The sequence below is a fragment of the Odocoileus virginianus genome, chromosome 18 (assembly GCF_023699985.2).
Source record: "Odocoileus virginianus isolate 20LAN1187 ecotype Illinois chromosome 18, Ovbor_1.2, whole genome shotgun sequence".
NCBI lineage: Eukaryota > Metazoa > Chordata > Mammalia > Artiodactyla > Cervidae > Odocoileus > Odocoileus virginianus.
In genome coordinates, this window is record NC_069691.1 from 15,691,005 (window position 1) to 15,711,968 (window position 20,964).

At 41.3% G+C, this 20,964-nt stretch overlaps 2 protein-coding genes across 3 annotated transcripts in view; both read right to left on the reverse strand.

The window, feature by feature from the left end:
* Positions 1–20,964, reverse strand: part of MAMDC2 (MAM domain containing 2) — a 155,040-nt gene that overhangs the window by 80,807 nt on the left and 53,269 nt on the right. For both annotated transcript variants that reach the window (XM_020901881.2, XM_070480367.1), the window contains exons 3-4: positions 3,621–3,892; positions 1,838–1,922 (exon numbers count right to left, since the gene is read on the reverse strand). In XM_020901881.2, coding sequence (XP_020757540.2) covers positions 1,838–1,922; positions 3,621–3,892 — 357 coding nt within the window. The remainder of the gene's footprint in view (positions 1–1,837; positions 1,923–3,620; positions 3,893–20,964) is intronic.
* Positions 17,598–19,187, reverse strand: LOC110142628 (heterogeneous nuclear ribonucleoprotein A1-like). The gene has a single exon (XM_020901893.2). The coding sequence runs from the start codon at positions 19,128–19,130 to the stop codon at positions 18,168–18,170; it is 963 nt and encodes a 320-aa protein (XP_020757552.2). The 5' UTR covers positions 19,131–19,187; the 3' UTR covers positions 17,598–18,167.

Sequence of the window (20,964 nt, forward strand, 5' to 3'; positions counted from 1 at the left end):
GTGTACAGAAAGAAAGATGAGGTGAGAGTAAGATCATGCAGCTCAACAAGATAAAACATCAGGGCTCCTTTTGTGTTTTTTTAAAAAAACAGAAGCCATCCAGTGATTTGAAGAAAGGAAATCAACATTTTTGAGTGCCAAGCATGGTGACAATCACCTTCATATCCATGATCTTACTGATCTCCACAACAGTCCTTCCCTATGAGGGAAGGATTTGAATCCCCATTTTGCAGGTAATGAAACAGAGGCTGCGGGGCGCAGTGCATCGACTGAGCCAGCAGGTGGTGCTCCACCAGGTGTGTGACTAGCCTGTGAGGGTGTTAAGCCCCAGGCAGCTGCCACTAAAGAGCTACATGGAGGGAGGTGGGAGGGGGGACCGGGATGGGGAATACATGTAAATCCATGGCTAATTCATTTCAATGTATAACAAAAACTACTGTAATGATGTAAAGTAATTAGCCTCCAACTAATAAAAATAAATGGAAAAAAAAATAAAAAAAAAAAAAAAAGAAAGAAGATACAGTTTTAGCTCACTGTATCTTCACGAAGTGGTAACAATCTAGGTCTGCTCTCCTTCACTTGCATTAGCATCATCACTAGCAGGTCAAAACAGAGAGGTAAGACTCGAGGAATTAGTAAAGTCTCCTTTTCGTTCAGAATTGCCCTTGACTCCTGTCCCTTCCTTTTCACAGCCATTCAGCCTCCAGTACGGTCAGTGCTGGAAAAAAATCTCTCGAACCTCCCACCTTTATCCCATTCCACTGAAGACCCCAATTTTAGACTCCTATGTCCCCTCTTGGAGGTTGCAACCACTTCCCAAGGGTTTTCCTGTCTCTTATATACTTTCCTTTTTCCCCAGCTCATTTTCCAGGTGGCAGCCAGAGTCAGCATCTGAAAGCCCAGCTGCAGGCCCGGCCCCACTGAATGACTTCTGGTGCCTCCCAACCACATAATCCAGGAACCCAGGCTCCACAGCTGGGATCCAGACTCTTTCGTAACAGCCTCCCTCAGCACTCCTGACTCTCACTTCACACACTACCCAGTCCCTGGCCTTTGCCTGGACACGCTCTGCACTGTCCCTGCACTGGGGTCTGCCCAGAATGAGTGCTTTCCTTCCTGCCCTGCTCCTTTGCCAACTGAATTCCTAAACTTCCCCTTCTTGAAAATACAGCTCAAATGCATCTCCTGGATTCAGTCCTGTGCAGTTTGCTCCCCACCCCCCTCACCTGCAGAGCGTGGCATGTCCTTCACCAGAAGAACTGATCATTTACAGAGACAGCTTCAGTAGGAGGCAATGGAAGGTGAGCGACCTCAAGCATAGAGAATGTCTGCTCTTGATGCCCTCCAAGAAGCTGGGACTTAAGAAGAACCTCACAACCCCGCTTAAGTGAAATCTAAGTGAAAATTGTGATTGTAATGACAGAGCAGTGGGGTGTAAGAGAGGAATGGAGGAGAGTGAGGAAAGGAGGTAATATGGAGGTAAATAGGATGCCTGCCTTTCTGGCAAATGTTACAAAAAGCTGAATTTACAGCCAACTGGAAATTATGTTTATTGGAATATGAAATATGTTGAGTTTAAGGCAGCAACTCAGATTACAGTCACTTCACCTACTTTTCTTTCATCAACCCAGTCAGTCCAGGCAAACTCTTAACAAGCCTTCCTCTGCTAAAGACAGAGAAACGTCATACAGCATTCAAATGATGCAAAATTCAAAATGCACTACAGAGTGTAGTTTGTAAAATACTCTGCCTTTATGATTGATTCAATTACCTCTGGCAACAGGAGATTTTAGAAAAAGAAGCATGCTCTGATACAGTGAAAAGGAAACTCACTTACCAATACAGTAGCCGGTTGTCATCTTGATTTCAAAGACTGCGATGCTGGTTGTATTTCCATGTCCTAGCACACCTTCTATTAAAATCTGTACAACACATGGGGTAGAAGGGAGTTAGACTTTAAAACACCATGTGTCCATTTTTAGTATTTCATCTACTAGCCAGAAGCTGTTCAGCAATTCAAGGCAAAATGAGATTGTTTGTCTCAGTTCGTTGCTGTTGGATACTAATCCCATGATGGACTTTACTGAAAGAAGGCAAGTGTGTGTATGTCCATACACATATTTTCAGAACTTTGAGGCGAGCAAGGTATCCAGTAAGAGCTCAGGTGCCTTCCATTGTAACCCCAGCCACCACCTTCTCCCACATCTGTGCTGACACCAGTTGGCTGCAGATGGAAAGGAGACTTAGGTCTCTGGGCAAATCCATTCTGAGCATGGCCAGGAACTGAAGGCAGAGGCCTCAGAGGGAGATAAAAATCCCTTGGAAGAGGAGGCAGGTATGGAAATTTGACCAGTGGTCGGGGGATCTTGGCATGAATGGAAGAGGCTCAAAACTCAACTCAACTTGTAGTTTCTATATCGATGAAAATTTGATAATTTTACACGAAGAACAGAGATTTTTTTGCTTCAGTAGTATCCGACTCTGTGCAACCCTATTCACTATAGCCCACCAGGCTCCCCTGTCCATGGGATTCTCCAGGCAAACATACTGGAGTGGGTTGCTGTGCTCTCCTCCCAGGGATGTTCCCAACCCAGGGATTGAACCCAGGTCTCCTGCATTGCAGGTGGATTCTTTACCATCTGAGCCACCAGGGAAGCCCCAGAGATATAGAGAGAAGCAAAACAATTTATGTGGCTGATTTCAAGCACTGTTTACCTTGGGTCTTGCTTCTGAAAATATTTGCCTTTCCTTATGTGATTTTAGTCCAATATTTTGCAGCTATTCTGGTAGATATCAGGTGTGATATACTGTTAGGGGGACACTTTATAATAGGGAACTCAGACCTCCAGTGCTCCTTCCCTCAACCCACCCTGCTGTCTGATGGGAGGATTATATGCAGATACGGCATGTAGAGTACTGTATTCCAAAGCTTGTTGAGGAAGAAGAGATAAGGGATAAGGAATTGAGAAGGGGATTAGAAATGGAGAAAGTTTTCTGGAAGCCTCCGCTTTGTCCCCCATGACAAGTTCTCACTAAATGTCACACTTCATGGCCAACTGAGTCCAGGCTCCATCCTCCTTCCTGCTCCAGTCTACATCCAACTTTCTGTTATATTCTCTACCATGCTTCCGCAATGCTTTTGATGGAACAACTTTCATCTTTGAAATCAGAACATATCCTTTAAGTATCTCTCCTCTTTCAATGTATTTTCATTTTTTATCATAGTTACTGTTTTGTTAACAATTATAGCAAAGGAAGCATTAGGAAGACAACACAAACATAAACACACAACTTAGGAGAATGAAACAAAATTATAAGAAATGAGAATACTCCCTAAAGCCCATTGGAAAATAAATTTTCATTGAAGAGGTTGGTTTAAGCCCCATTTAGATTCTTACACAGATCCTACTTAAATAGACAGAAAATAAATCTGGGAAGAAACTCTTCTAAGGAATAAACAATATTAATTTCCATTACTAATGTTTTTCTGTGATGCAGCTCCTTCAAAATGTCACATCCTAACACAGGAGATAACTAACTGCAATGAATGGCAGAAGTTTTCATAAAATCTCAGAATAGTATAATGTCAAACAATAAGACTGCATCTAAATTTTTTCTACCTTGAATTTTTTGGAACTGTTTTGCAAATCCAAGCTGACTATGAGCCAGCTGTCCGAAGGCTCCTTGGCTGACCAAAGCAAGCGATCAAAGTTTTCATCTTCAAATCTCATGTAGAGGTTCAGCAGGCTGGGATCTGATTGAGACCCTGAAGATGTGCTTATCTGGTAGACCAATCGGAGGCAGCTCCATTCTTCAGCCTGCAGATCAGGACTCAGCAGCACGGCTTTCTCCCCTTCCTTGGCAAAGGAGGTGTCCACATAAATATAATGTCCTAGAAAAGAAGGGGACCCAGGGAAGAAATCAATCTTCTGTTTGTGACTCAGGAAAATGCACAACTTCAGTCCAGTAAACCCGAGGGCAGACACAGCCAGCACATGCATTATGTGGGCCCACTACATCTTGCCTGAACACTGGATCTCTGCTTCTGGTGAGAAATTAGAAGGTCTGGTGACACAGAGGCTACTTTCACACAACAGCAGCTGCCCAGAGCTCAGTAGTGCTGCCTCTTTAGAGGTGGCATGTGAGCTCCATTTGCCATAATCCCCACTTCTCCCTATCACCTCCTGACCTTGAAGCCAAATATCTGTTGCTTACTAGCACCCACCATCACTTTATAACAGGCCCATCTAGCACACTGCTTTCATCTCCCTGGCCCCCATAGGCATATGAGTTCGAGAACCCAGGCTAAGGAGCTTCCGAATCTGGGGGAAGCAGTATTCCTCTACTGGAGTTAGAATACCTTGGTGGGTTCCTTCCCTTTCCATCATTCCTTATACCTAATGATTCAATCCGCATTTAATGTGCCTCATTATAGTAGATTAAATTGTTTTGGTTACTTCAAACTTGGGGCCCAGGCAGAAAAAAATTTATCACAAGCTAATTTTTAATTAGCATAGGACTCTCCTTCTCTGGGTCAGGAAGATCCCTTGCAGAAGGGAATAGCTACCCATTCCAGTATTCTTGCCTGAAGAATTCCATGGACAGAGGAGCCTGGTGGGCTACAGTCCATGGGGTCATAACTGAGTGACTGAAACTTTCACTTTTCTCCTCCTCTAGACTCTTCCTCAATTGAATCTCCTAGTTCTGATAGCTAAATGAGAAAGCACATGTAAAACATGTAGGACAAGACTTGGGAGTCAGCAGAAGCACTGATTATTCCCACCCCCATCCCCTTACCCCTTCCTCGCCGTCTCTTTCCTTCCCTTCCCTTCTGTTTTCTCCTTCCTTTTCCTGCCATCCCCTTCACCCCTCCTCTTCTTTTTCCCTCTCTTCACTCTTCCCTCCTGCTGCCTCTCTCCTCCTTCTCCTGATATTGTCAAGGGCTCCACTGGCTCCACTAGGATGTAAAATAGCATTTCTATGACCAAAAAAGGAGGTTGGGACCAAGAACTCTCACTTGAGCTTTCCAAATCTAACTCTGGCCATTGGCTTCCTGTAGCAATGATCTGATCTGCTGGTGGATCTTGAGGACCCTCTGCCCTTCTAACCTGCACCCTCATATTTGTTCAGAGGTTCCCACATTCATGGCCAGCATCTAACATGCAATCTTATATACGTGACCACCCACCTTACCCCTTGCATTTGGGACTCCCCAACACTAAATTCCTACCGGAAAGGCCCTAAAAGGCCTCTTTGCTTTTCTTGATGTTCTTCAGCCCCTTCTCCCTCACTTGCTTCCCCAAATCTGATCCCAGCCCGAATCCTGTGGTGAGTGCAGACAGGCTAGCGGTAGCTCAGTGAATGGCCATCCTCACAATTAGGACACAGTCAGGGCATTATCTTCTAGGAGCCTCACTTGCCTGCAAAAGCTTTCAAGATCAAGATCTATCTCCAGCTGGCAGTCTTCTCAACACAGCAACCACCCACTAGGTGCAAATAGCAACTGCTTCTAGATGCCAACCCAGGCACTCTCTGAGAATAAATCTGGTCCTTGCAGTAATCACTAGCAATACCACTACCTCCTACATACAGCACACTCATTATGAACCAGGTGCTGCTCTAAGTGCTTCATATATATTTACTAGCTGTGGGGCCTGTTGGGTTTTGAAGCACTAACTAAGCTGGGGTTCTTGATGCCAACTCCTTTTTGAAATGTACTGTTGCTTCATTGTGACATGAAGGAATGCATAAACATATCCTCCTTGTCCCACTCTGCCACTGCCATGAAGGAAGGGATTCTAAAAAGACTACTGGTGGGGTAGGGCAGGGATGGGAATTGAGGGAGATCCTGAGAGCACTTCAAACCTTTCCCGAGGAAGCAGAGAATTGAAACACTGGGTATAAAAGAGGAAAGAAAAAAGAAAGTCCGTGCTGTGTCCTATGACTGTTTACATCGCCTGCCAACTTGGCTGCCGAACAAGGCCCACTTCTCCCTGGATACTTGCCCAACTTCTCTCCCTCCTGCCTTTCCCCTTCCAGAAGGGAAACAACTCACAGCAGGGGCTCTTAAACTTGAGCTGAGTCACTAGGAGGGCTTGTTCAAACCCAGGTTGCTGGACCCACTCCTTGAGTTTCCAATCCAAGTAGGTCTGGGGTGATGCTGCACTTCTAACAGACCACATTTCTGAAAAGTTCCAGAGAGTGCTGATGCTGCTGATCTGGGGATCACAACCTGAGAACCACTGACTTACCTATTGGCCAGAGAAACAGGATTCACTCTCAGGACACTGCTAATCTATCAAAGAAAGCATGCAAAGGAGGGAGGAAACAGTTTTACTTGGAGGTAAAATTCAGACATGTGTAAATGTGTGTTATCGGATGCTGAATGAGCACATCTACTGGTGACTATCTTGACTTTTCAGTGAATGCCATAAAAAAATCTTTCTTGACATAACCTTTTATCATGTCAGATTTTATTATAAGCATATGCTAATAATACTCTTATGTTAAAAACCTTTGAAAGCACAGAGTATATAAAATGTATTATTTTAAACACCTTGATATTATAAGAAAGCTAATGCTATTTATTGAGTGATTTTGACATCTTGACCATAAATATTAGCTATTTAAATTATAAGATTTTACATGTAAATTACAGACTTCAAAATCACTCTTAGGTCATGCTGTGTGGATATGCCAATTAGCTGTATTACAATCCATCTAAAGATTTATCCACTCAAGTGATTTTGCAGCCACTCGGCAGAATAATGCATTTTCCTAGATCAAATAACTAGCACAGTTGCTGACTACCTCCACTACCACTGCCAATCTCAAGTCAGATTTTCTTAATTAATTGTTACTTTTTTTTTCTTGCCGAGCTTGGATGTAGCCTCAGAATCCTTTTAAATATATTATTTCATATAACTACTACCAATCAATCTGATTTGGGACCTAAGCTGGAACATCCCTGCTAGGGGTCATGTTATATCCTGTGGTCATATTAGAGCTAAGTTGAACCAGAGGAAATGTGGCACATTATGAAGGCATTTTAGAAAATTAAGAAAGAATGAGGAAGATACTGGTATCAGGATGGTGCCTTTCCCTGGACTGCCACTAATAAAACTGCCATTCTAAAACAAACTGATCATTGTTTTGGTGAGTTGTTTTTTTCTTACTTTATTAAAAATAATGTTTTCAATAAACAAATGGGGCCTAATCAAACTTACAAGCTTTTGCACAGCAAAGGAAATGATATAACAAAACAAAAAGACAACCTATAGAATGAGAGAAATTATTTGCAAACAATGCACTGGAACAAGGGCTTAATTTCCAAAACACACAAACAACTCATACAACTCAACAACAACAACAACCAAACAACCCAATTGAAAAATGGGCAGAAGACCTAAATAGACATTTCTCCAGAGAAGACATACAGCCAGCCAATAGTCACATGAACAGGTGCTCCACATCACTAATTATTAGAGAAATGAAAATCAAAACTATAATGAGGTGCCACCTCACACCAATGAGAGTGGCCATTATTAAAATGTCTACAAATAACTAATGCTGGAGAGGGTGTGGAGGAAACAGAATGTTCCTACACTGTTGGTGGGAATGTAAGTTAGTCCAGCCACTATGGAAAACAGCATGAAGATCCCTCAAAAAAACCAAAAGCAGAATTACCAACGTGATCCAGCAATCCCACTCCAGGTCACATATCTAGACAAAACTATAATTCAAAAAGATACATGTGCCCTTATGTTCATAGCAGCACTATTCACAGCAGCCAAGACATGCAATCCACCTAAATGTCCATCGGCAGATGAATGGATAAAAAAGTTGTGGTACATATACATAATGGAACTATTACTCAGCCATAAGAAGAATGAAATTATGCCATTTGCAGCAACATGGATGTAATTAACGATGATCATACTAAGTGAAGTAAGTCAGAAAGAGAAAGACAAATACCATATGCTATCACTTATATGTGGTGATATGGTAAATATTTTAAAATATGGTAAATATTTTTTCCCATTCATAGGTTTTCATTTCACTTTCTTAATGGTACTCTTTGAAGTACATAATTTTTCATTTTGATGAAATCCAGTTTTCTATTTTTTATTTGTGTGTGCTTTTGGTGTCATAACTAGGAAGTCTTTGTCTAATTTAAGGTCATGAAGGTTTACAACTCTGTTTTCTTCTAAAAGTTTTATAGTTTTAGCTGTTACATTTAGGCCTTTGATCTATTTTGAGTTGATTTTTGCCCCTTGAATTGTCTTGGCACTTTTGCTGAAAATCAATTGAGCGTAGATGTAGAGGTTTATTTCTGAGCTCTCAATTCTACCACATGGATTTACATCTATCCTTCTGCTACTACCACATAGTCTTGCTTACTATAGCTTTGTGGTAGTTTTGAAACTGAGAAGTGTGAGCCTTCTGACATCATTCTTCTTTTTCAAGACTGTTCTGAGTATTCTGGGTCCCTTGCATTTCCATGTGCATCTAAAGATCAGGATAGGAATACAGTAAGTTAAAATGCACACAAGTTTCAGTGTCCTTGCTGATATTCAGTTGTTTTTCTTGAATAAATGCTCCCAAATATTGCAAGTCTTTGGTTAATTTCAAGTTCTTAAAAAGCTGATTTTGACAATTGTTGCCAGTGCTCTCATCGCTTTTGTGGGGAGAGGATTTTCCGAAGTCCTTACTCCACCATTCCCACAGACACCACTCCCTTTCCCAACTTTTTTAACCATAGGAAGAGAAACAACTCTAACACAAGTAAGAAAAAGGCAAAGGATGGCAGAAATCACATGTGGACAGGGTTGTTGATTATAACACAAGGGGCGAAGGGTCTGGGGGAGATTTAGTAGCCACAGTGTTGAAAACATGATGATAGGAAGGTAGGGAAGGATCTTTTTCAAACACAGCTACTTAGGTAATTTGATCTAATTTATGAGACAGTTATTGGAAATGATAAAATCTTTATATGGGGTCAGAAGAGGGCCATAAACTTCCAAATAGATTTTTTTAAAGTAGGATGGCAATCAAAACCAGTAATTAAACTATCTTGCCAAAATGGTTAGGCTCCATATGCCTCAAGGGTCTGAATGTGTCTTCTAGTCACATGCAAGCATTAGAAAACAAAAGAAAAGGCTTCTCTGTTTCAGTGAAGGCAGACTAAAGAACTGATTTTGAGGTTATGCCCCAAAGCTAGACATATCTGCATGGTTTGAGTTCAGTGTATTATTAATGACTTCTAACAGCCAAGGCACAGTGTGATGGGTCTAAATTCCAGGCAATCACTATGGGGGACTTCTTGGTAACCCATGCAGTTCTTTTTGCTAATGAATGTGCTGTCATTCAGATGTAAAGATCATGGTGGGGTGATCTATGGTACAGTGGACCCCACCCAGGATTTGCATAATTTTGGCTTAAAATTTCATCATGCATATGCTAACTGTATCATCAATTTCTTTGTCTATAAAATGGGAATAATAAACAGGGAAGTCCTATTACATACACATTCAATATTTGAGAAATCACTCAATGTACTTAGATAAACCAACAAAAAACAATCCAATCACTGCAATACTTGCTTACTTGTATGAAATAAGTTTTTTATATGAATAGTCACTAAGTGGAACTTATGTATTTCAACACAAAAAGGAAAATCAGCTGTGTTGTACATAAAAATGGTAATAATATATAGAAAATCATGTATACTACATTCCATGTGTAATTTAAGGAATTTTCAAGGGCAATTTTGATGGTATTCCATTTTCATTTTTCATGCTGACTTTAGAATACAAAGCTCAGGTGAGAAATGACTTCATATCTACAGAGTTGTGAGAATCTGATGAAAATGGCATATATAAAAATGCTTTGTAAAGTGTAATGTTAATTGTTAATTATTTCTCTTATTATCAGGGGAGGAGTCCTTTAGTTGTTTCAGAGATAGAAATTTCTATTGTCTTCTTTTTTCCGTTATGGTTCAGAGATGCTATTTATTCAGGTAACAGACCAGCAGCACATTCATAGTGCTGATGTGATAACAATCTTCATTCGTTTTATCTTAATTGACTCTTTGGTGCTGAAGGCTATACCTTTGTCCTCTTGAGTACTGGGGTTCTTCTGGCTGCCCATCCTCAGCATTCCCTTCCTTACAGCTAAGCATCCCCTTGCTCTCACCCAGGGTTAACCACCATCTGAAGTACTGATAGAATTCAATATATTTATCCCTAGTATGATTCTGGCTGAAACCTCTGGTGACCCAGGTTTGATAATGATGCCTACTTCTCTATTTGTTTAGCTCTCAGTATCTTGCATGTCTAAGGCAAGGACACTGCCTTCCTTTTGGCAGCTTCCTTCCCAGGACTGAAGTCCAGTCCCTGACCTAAGGCGAGGATCTTCTTGCCAGATTTCCTGAATGCCTTACTGCCTGCCCATCTGGACTGGGCCCTGTCTGTGGAAGCAGAGTGCTTAAAACTTGGTGGTTATCACCCCAGCCAGATGTTGGTTGAAATCCCAATTATAATACTTACAAATCATGTCACTTTCAGCCAGTTGCATTTGCTATCTGAGGCACTTTCTTCACTGGTAAAATGAGGATGCTAAAATACTGACTTTGCAGAGTTTTACAAAAGATTATGTAAGTAAAGCTCTTAGTACAGTGCCCAAGGGCATGTGATAAGTGTTTAATAAATGTTAGGTCTTATTTTTCCAAATGTTTGACCAGCTTGATTTTCCTGATGGCTAGCCCATCTCATCATCTCATATTGGACCTCCTTGATATTAACTGCTACTAGCTCTGCCTGCTGCCCTTTGTCTTGCCCTTCTGACATCAGTTTCTGCCCACTATCTCAAAGATCCATATGCATCTGTATTCATTCTCCTTAGTGCCTGCTCTACTCCTCTGGGCACAACTTCTTCTACGTCCCAGACCCTCCCAGTCTGTCCTGTCCCATTGCCGAACTCTGCTATCTCTTGACAATCATCTTTACACTCCACCAGCTGATCAAAGCAGCCTGGACAATAATACACGCAAAGCATCCGGCAAGTGCTCATAAAAGTATTTTGCAAAGGACCTGATTCCTATCATGGAAAGAGGAGGCTTCCAAGTAATTGCATCCTCAATTATGTACAAGCCATCAGTTTATATTTTGAAGGAGTCTTGCTTTCTTTGCACATCAAAGACTTTTCAAAAATTAAAAAGTATAGAAAATGCAATGGGCATAGGGGTTCTCAAAAACAGCTGATTGTGCTATTAGAAAATAAATGTCATAGCATTCACCAAATGTAGAAATCTGTATTAAATACTTGTTAATCAATCAGGTTGATAATAATTTATAAAGACTGGTTACCTCTGGCAGAAGAATGTTTTATTCTGAAAATATCTAAGAAAAAATCATAAATTTCTATGACTACATAAAAATAGCCTTATCCTCTGCTTGAAGTTTCCAATTTTACTATTATCCTCTAGTTTATTTAGTAAGTCACTATATGAATATAATTTTGATCATATGAAAATGAAGACGGCTTTCAAGAATTCATCTTAAATCATCTGTTAAGAATAAAAGATTCAAAGGGAACTAATACTCATGGAGCTGCAGGCATTAGGTTCTCAACATAAGAGAGGTTCTTCTCTCTTAATCCTGATGAATGATCCTATCATGTGGGAGTTACCACTTTACAGGGGAGGGAAACAGATACTCACAAAGGCTAATTGAGCAGTCCAAGGTCACAGCTAGTAAATGAAGGTTTAGCTCCAAGTTTACTTGATTTCCCCAGCTCCACGCTGTTTCCAAATACTTTCTTGTATGCTCTATTAATTTATCTATTTACAATTGTATCAATCTTCCCATGGCAGGAGAGCAAAGTTTCCCTCCTTTTCCTTACTCTGAGATCCTGAAGGTGTGGATGCTTTTATATGGAAGCCTGTATAGGCAGGAGGAGAAGGGGATGACAGGATGAGTTGGTTGGATGGCATCACCGACTCGATGGGCATGAGTTTGAGCAAGCTCTGGTAGTTGGTGATGGACAGTGAGGCCTGGTGTGCTGCAGTTCATGGGGTCACAAAGAATAGGACAAGACTGAGCAACTGAACTGAACTGAACCAATAGGCTTTTCTACACATACTGTGCCTGTCGATAACACAACAAGCAAATTACCTTTTCTATTGCATTGCCTCACATCTGAAAGAGTTATAAATACATAGTTTTCTAAAATTTCTAAAATTAGGGTATGCCTTGTACTTGATCCACAGTAGGGCACCTTTCCCCTACCGAAAGGATGTTAACAAATCAATGGTTAGAATTAATGCATACAGAGTAAGTTTTTGCATCCATACTTTGGTTAGTGATGGTGGACAGAGACCCCACAGTCTTGGGCTCAGAGAATCCTAGGCCATACCCCAGCAAGTGCTGGGAAGTGGGAAAAGGGGCAACATGGAAATGAAGAGTTTTCAAGTCACTCAGAATGAGGGCAATACTGACAGATCAGAGAACGATAAGTACAAGGCACAGCCCAGAATTTCAACCCAGTGTCTTACAAGTATTTACTAACTTGCATGGAGCAGAAGGCACTGCATGTGTTTCTCATGGGTAATCCATTTCCAGGCTGGATTTGGACCCCTACGTGCCAGACACCAGGGTGCTCTGTGCTGTCCAACATAAAACAAATCCCCCAGATTCCCAATGTCCCTGCTGGGTTAGAAAGAATCTCTCTACAGAGTTTTGCAAGGCACATCTGCTTTCAGTAAATGTTTTGATGGGAATGGCTTCTTTTCTTCCTTCTTTTTTGCCTTATGAGGTCCTTAATAATGACAGTTTCAAGAAATTTCTCATTCTCATTCAATAAAACGGCATGAGCCCCCCGGATTTTGGTTAGCTTCCATGGATAAGGAGATGAATGAGATTTAAGAAGTATGAGCTTAAATTCAAATCCCCCCAGAAATCAATATACTGAGGGTGGTTGATGGGTAGCGCAACTTTATAGGCAGGACCCGCTTCTGAAATGCAATGGAGAGAATAATTGAGAAGTGAGTGCATTTACAGTTCTGTTTTGGTTTCAAGGAGTAAGAAACCCCTCCCAGAATGAAACCTTTCATAGTGCAGTGAAGAGGCTCTCGACTTGGGGAACATTTCAAATATCACCTTGCTTGAGGAAAAAGGAAAGCCTGCATTTAAAGAGAAGCATAAAATTGCCACATACAGGCTTCAATGACATCCTAGCACCCAGGGCTGGGGCAGGATAAACCCTATTCCTTGATGTGGAAACTGACTTTTCAGTTTTCTCAGTATCAGTGTATAAACAAGAATTTGCTCCTCTCACCAAGGGAACCAGAGCAATGTTTTTTTACTTCCAACTTTTGCAGCAACTTCACATGTGGGGCTGGAAGGAACCCTGATGTGCAATAGTGGCCATGCAAGGCTTTTTCACTGATGTCACTTTGGATTAAAATTGAAGAAAACTCTGAGGCCCAGTACAGACCCACTGAACTGTATCACTATCAGTCCTGTCTGTGCTGGTCATGGGAGAAGGCCGGGGTGGGGGGAGGCAGTTAGGATCCCACTTTGTCCTTTAACTTACTCAGCAACTTCTCCCACATGTGGGGTGTTTGGCTCTCAGAAAAGGAAGGGAATTTCCACAGGAAGCTTGTGGCTCTTTTTTCGAAGTGGCCCTTGTTAATAAAACCACACTGAGGCAGCATTAACCTCTGGACCCTCTTGGTCTTAAAGCACGTTCTCCCTCTGAATTCCTCGACACCTGCTGTAGCATTTCTGCTCCTACATCTACTTCTGTGTCGTTTCTGTGGGATCATCTAGCTTTGTCTGATCTTCAGAGTTTGTACTTCTCTGGGTCTGGGTCTGGTTTCTCTGCTCTGAGGAGTCTTCCTCATTGGGGCAGGAACTGCCAATTGCCCACCCAATATCCATTCTCTCCTTCTTCCTCTCTAGAGAGCCATACTTTACGATGGGGCTGCCCATGTGCCCAGCCACGCTACTGCTGTTGCCCTTCACCCTTGAATGGAGAAGTGGCCAATGACAGTTTCAGACAGAGATGGAAGAGAAAGTTGTCAGGCGGGGCTTCTGATAAAACTCCTTAAAGAGGGGCTCAGTCAGCTGACCTGCCCCTTTTGTCCTTTCTTCCTTCTTCTTCCTGCCTGAAGTGTGGGTGCAAAGGGCTGGAGTTGCAGTGGCCATCGCCAAACCGGGAGGTGCAGAGGTAACCAACTCATCCCAGGTAGCTTGGGACTTTCCTGGTTTTAAAATGCAAAGTCTCACGTCCTGGGAACCCCTTCAATCCCAGGCAAACCAGCATAGTTGGTCACCCCAGCAGGCGACCCTGAGGATGGAGGCCACTGTAGTGGGCAGGGCAGAAACCCAGAATGAGCTGGATTACTGTTCATGTTGTGGAGTCTTAGAACCAGTTTAACTTCCTACCTCTGCACTGTTCACTATGAAAGAGAAAAACAGATCCCAGTTTTAACCACTGTTATCTTTGTTTTTTGTTATAGGCTTCCAAACTACTTGATTCACCACCCCTATGTCTTCCAGCGTAATTTTTATACAAGTGATTCGCAAGTCTAGTTCACCAATTGGATCCCTTATTAACCTCCAGACCCATGCATCTGACTTCCTGTTGGTGTCTCCATTTGTACAAGTCATAAACACAAACTCCTCTCTTCTCTCAAAACCCTGCTCTTCTTCTGTGTTCCAAATTTAAGTGAATGGAGCTCTGGCTATCCAATGACCTGACTATAGATGACTATTGATATCTGACTATCCAATATCAAGAAATCTTAATATTTTCATTGATTCCTTTACCTCCTTCCTTCTCCAAAATTGTATGGATCTTGATGACTTACTTTCCTAAATTTCTCTCAAAGCCATCCATTCCACCAAGCTCCCTCCACTGCTTCAGTTTAAACCCATCTTTTATCTAGATTGTTGCAAGAGATTCCCAGTAGGTCTCCATGCTTCAGTCAATCTCGCCCCACTAGAATCTGATCTCCACACTGTGTCCAGAGTGTTACTTCCACTGTGCTAAACTGATCATATTACTTTCTGGCCTAAAACTAAATCTGTTCCCCACTGACTTTGATTTATAAAGCCCTGTTTTTCTAACCCTCATATTTAACCACTACACTCTTTTCACAGTCCACGCAGCAGACACAGAATTTCTTTTAGTTCCTCTACGTTAAGTTATCACATACTTTCTTATTTCCAGGCCTCACATGCTTCTCCTTTACTTGGTATGCCTTCCTTCACATGTTCTACTCCACCACCTCCTGCCTCCTTTCCTGGGTCACTGCTATGTGTCATTAAGGTCTTAACAGAGTCAAAAAGTATAGTTGTGCAATGCACCACCTAGATAACTGTACACAGTGGTCCTGTTAAAAACTGCCTTTGCCAGTAGTCTTTGCTAACCTCCACCTCCAAACTTGTTTAAATGTCTCTTCCAAGTCTCTTTTAGTATCAATATTATAACTTTTATTCTTAATTTTCTGATCACTTGTCGATATTCCTCACTAGGCTTTAAGCATCTGAGGACATATACCACATCTATCTGGCTCCCAGTAGCTACTTTCTATATTTGAAAATAAGGTAAACTCCTCCCTAGATTTAGTTATATTTACACATCAAGGACACCTTAAGACTCCTTCTTATTATGGAGGTTTCTCATTAGGTTTGGATTTCATAAATGACTCAGTTCACTATTATTCTGGAAGCTGTGACATTTAATGAGAGCTGTAACTTTGCTGGAAACTTACAGGACACAATATTTTCACATATACTTTGACTGTTAACACTTTCTGAAACACAAATTCTCATTATGTCAAGGTACATAAAGGATTGTTAAAATGCATAATCCTTTGCCTTTCTGGAATGCAGTTTATGAGACACATTCAGGAAATGTTCCAGTGTGTACATTTCTAGATTAAAGAGAGCTATAGTTTTAATAGCTTCACATTTCAAGGAGTTCTGTAAGTGCAGGGGTCAGCGATACATCAGGAAGTGATGAGGTCAGCATTGCTCAGATGTCTTGAATGCCATTTTGGTTCCCCTTGGCAACAGGGAAATTATTCTTATACCCTGACTAACACTGCAAAAGTAGTCTTAAAAGATTACAGAGCATTAAGCATAGCAAAAGGAAAACAAATGCCAGGAGGCAATCTCCAGTGTAAACAGTACACCAACATTTGAAACCACTACCGCAGATGTTCACTTCACTGTTTCTCACAGGGTCTGGGAAGGGCACAGCTTTGAACCCTGTTGGCCCCAGTGGCAGTTTTAGAAGAAAAGTTTACCTTAGCAACTACCAACGGAAAGTCAAGTGATGAGTCCACAGTGAAAGGTCATGCGGTATTTGGAAAGGGAGCTACACTTTACATAGTATTTAACAAAGTATAAAAAAAAAAAAAAAAAGCTGCATCACCAGATAGTGTTTATTCTAACAAGGACCAGTTCTCAGGACATATTTTCCACCACATGAACTGCCAGGGAGGGGAGATATTTCCTGGAAACTTGGAAGTGCCCTCTATTTAAGATAAAGAATGCAGAGGGTGATGACATCCAGGGATGGTTATGTGTAGGTAACTGAATTCTCTCTTCAGTTTCCCTGGGTGTACCTGCAGGGAAACAGATACTGTTCTTCCATGGAATATGTATTCATTTACAAGGAAATTTTCTTATTTTGACTTAAGAGAGACCCTAACTCTCTATCTTACCAGTTTTGCTAATAACACCATTCAGAGCACAGCTGAATATTTTTGTTTATGCATTATGCAAGGCACTTCTATCAAACAAAATGAGTTATACACATTTCAGCTTCACTAGATTCATTCAAATCAGAATAAAATAGGAGTGCCTATGAAAATTTCACCATGGTACAGGTAAATAAATAAATCTGAGTTTAAACAAACATTTATACACATGTATATATATGTGTGTATAAATATATACATATATTACATTTATTTGCACATTCTCATTTCAGATTCTGCATTTTATGCCTATTAAACAGTATAAAAGCTAGTAGGAACAAGAATGTTCAACTTGAAAATATATCTATAGAGGTAAACACATTTTATTTTGTTGCCTTACAGAGAAGATATAACTTTCAACAGTGTGAGCATAATAATAGAAAGAGGAGTTTAGATAAAAGTAAACCCCATAATATCTGTAAATGACTGGTCTAGATTTGCGGTTTCTTCTGGTTTTTCTATCATAACCGAACACAGATATCTATCTATTAACAGATCAAAGAAAAGAGGCTGTGACTGCCAGGTGGGTTCAATAGTTTTATGCAGTCATTTGAGGTCCAGGGCAATTTTGCCTACCAAGTCTGTAACCTCCCAATCAACCTCCTTTCCAGGAGCTCTGAACCTTACTCTCAGGACCAGATTTAGACAGTCTTTTTTTTTTTTTTTTTTTTGAGGGTATTAAATCTTTTATTGATTACACATGATAATGGATGATACACAAGTTTCATTCCCATCTATAACTTTTATCTGGTACCATAATTCAATTTAGATATATTGCATAGGATGTGCCAACAATCATTAATAACCAAAAAAAAAAAAACCTCCATGACTTTGCATGGGTGACCCTTTTAATGGTGAACTCCAGGTCACAACACAGTAACTGTCAGTTCAACTACACCAAGGTTCTGAAGACAACAGCTTCTCCACCAAGCAGGTTGTAAATAAATTTCAAATGGAACCTGGCATCACCCTGAAGGAATTCTAACTTCACACTGTTGGGGCAGTTTACCAAAATGGCTTCAGAGTATACTAACTTTACACAGCACATTAAAAAAAAAAAAAGACATTTATTCAGCGTCATGATCAGACTATTACATTTAGCAATCAACAGCATGGGTGCAAAAAAAAAAAAAATCTACATTAAAACCCTTTGTTGGAATGCTTTACACTTTCCACAGAACAGAAACTAAAATAACCTGTTATACAATTAGTCACAAGTACAGTCCTCGAGTTTTTTGCCCATACACATGAGTATTGTCTAAAACATGTCTTCTTTGTAGCAGCTAGGCCCTGCCACCACCGTGCTTGGCTGAGTTCACAAATCTGTTGTAACCTGTAGCTTCCCTGTCACTTCTCTGGCTCTCCTCTCCTGCTAAGCTTTGTTTCCTGGCAGTAATTAAAACCTTCTGCCACTGCCATAGCTACTGCTGCTGCAGGAACCACCATAGCCACCTTGGTTTCGTGGTTTGGCAAAGTATTGGCCTCCACCACCATAGGGGCCAGAACTTCTGCCTCCGAAGTTTCCTCCTTTCATGGGTCCAAAATTTGAAGATTGATTGTTGTAATTGCCAAAATCATTGTAGCTTCCGCCACCTCCAAAATTGCTTCCGTCATTACCAAATCCATTATACCCATCCCCACTGCCACCATATCCGCCACCACCACGGCTGCCACCAAAGCCACCTCGACCACTGAAGTTTCCTCCACGACCAAAGTTGTCATTCCCACCAAAACCACCTCCACGACCGCCACCAAAGTTTCCAGAACCACTTCGACCTCTCTGGCTGGATGAAGCGCTAGCCATCTCTTGCTTAGACAGGGCTTTTCTCACTTCACAGTTGTGCCCATTCACAGTGTGGCATTTCTGAATGGCAGTCTTGTCTACAGAGTCATGGTCATCAAAGATTACGAAAGCAAAGCCTCTCTTTTTGCCACTGCCTCGGTCAGTCATGATTTCAATTACTTCAATTTTTCCATACTGTTCAAAATAATCTCTCAGGTGATGTTCTTCAGTGTCTTCTTTAATGCCACCAACAAAAATCTTTTTCACAGTTAAGTGGGCACCAGGTCTTTGAGAATCTTCTCTTGACACGGCCCTCTTTGGTTCCAAAACTCTTCCGTCCACCTTGTGTGGCCTTGCATTCATGGCCGCATCCACCTCCTCCACCGTGGCGTATGTGACAAACCAGAAGCCTCTGGAGCGCGTGGTGTTTGGATCCCTCATTACCACACAGTCTGTGAGAGTTCCCCATTGCTCAAAATGGCTCCTCAGACTCTCATCAGTTGTTTCAAAGCTCAGTCCTCCGATGAAGAGCTTCCGCAGCTGTTCGGGCTCTTTGGGAGACTCTGATTTAGACATGATGGCAGTGGAGGCGGGGAAGTCTTCAACGATGCTTTCTCGGTGGCGTCCACGGGCAGAAAGCGATTTAGACAGTCTTGAGCCTCCCCAATAGGGCAGTCTAAGTACACCACCGAACTGCCCACTCCAAGCTGGACTCTTGCTCCTTTCATGTCTGTTTCATCCAAATAACTAGGTGTTGGGTCCAGTACATGCAATCACTCTCTACATGTCTATGTAAGTAACCACATTCTTAGTGGCTGAGAAGTCCTCATTTGCCAAATAGACTCTATCGAGTTTGAGGGCCATCATCCTCTACACTCCTTCTAAGTCAGGTGTTCTCAACTGTGGTACATCTTGAAATCACCAAAGGAGGCCTTGGTCTGCAGTGCAGACTTGACATCAGTCCACATCCTCGGGAATCCCTCCAAACTAGATGAATTGGCCTGGTTGGTCACCCTACTAATGGTAGAGTTTTCAGAATCCCTCCCCATGTGATCTAAAGTCAAGCCAGGCTTGAGAGAAACACTCATCATACCTATCAATCTCCCTTTTGGGGCCTACTATGGCTGAATCTCAGCCAGCCCATGCATTCAAGGAAGGCAAGATCTAGGTCTGTTTCCTCACTCCTTTCCTTCTAACACCTGCCACATACTGGGTGTTCAATAAATATATGCTAACTGAATTAAGCCGTACACTATGCCACTCAACTTAGGGTAAAGGTGGTTTAAAATAACGAAAAATTAAGTCCCAAAACAATAATAAAGTCCTTGTTAATGTATTTTAGAAATCTTTCTTGTACCTAATCAACAGCCAGGTTCTGGCTCCCACTTGGATAAATGAAATGTATAACTAGATGCCTATGGCTTATAAGAAATCACAGCAAAGCTGGCAGAAAACAAGACACTGAGTTTCAATAAGTTGTCTACCGTGGAGACTAGGGTTTTCATAACAATGACATAGAAAGCAGCTGTGTTCATTCTTTACAATTTTAGAACACTTAGTTATTCAACAAGCACTGGGGCATATTTAATCCTCAAAACAACCCCATGATAAAGCTGAAGAGTTATTATCCTTCATTTCACAGATCACAAAAGGCAGGCTCAGAGAATACATGCAGACTGATGAGCATCTGGGTTCTGGATCCCACTCAAACTGCCAGATTAAGCAATTTAAAATACTTTTTGTGTTCCAAATTCTGCAGGGGACATACTTATGCTAAAAAAATTACCTTTTTATTTGAAATTCAGACTGAATTGGATTTCCTCTATTTACCTAGTAACCCTAGGCTCCAGGCCATTTTTTTTTTCCCCTGTGAAAAGAGAATATTTGATTGGAGGTTCACTGTGGACCCTCTCAGATAAAAGGGCTCAACTGTGGCTCTTTCCTCTCCCATTCTGACTCCTCCGGTATCAGGCCTTCCTGAAGGTTCTGTGCCTGCTGGCCTGAGATGTGTGCCTTACTCCAGTGCAGCAGGGAGCCAGACCAGGCAAAAAGGACATGAACAATGACTCAGGACTCCAGGGCCAAACTCTCCATGTGGACTCAATGCTTTATTATTATTTGAATAGGTAATACCGAATGGTGCAAACTTAGAGATATAAGATAGTGAAGGGAATCCTCTTTGTTACTCTCAGTTTCTGGGACAGCCTTCCAGAGACTTTATTAATATATTAATACTTGTATGTATCCTTAAACATAGCTTTTTGAGTTCTTATACAAATGGTTAACAAAAACATTTCTCTAACATGCTTTTTTTTTTACTTAATAGATCTTGAAGATGATTATATTATTAATATCTATCACTCTATCTATGTATATCTAAAGCTGCCTCATATTTTTAAACTGTTTCACA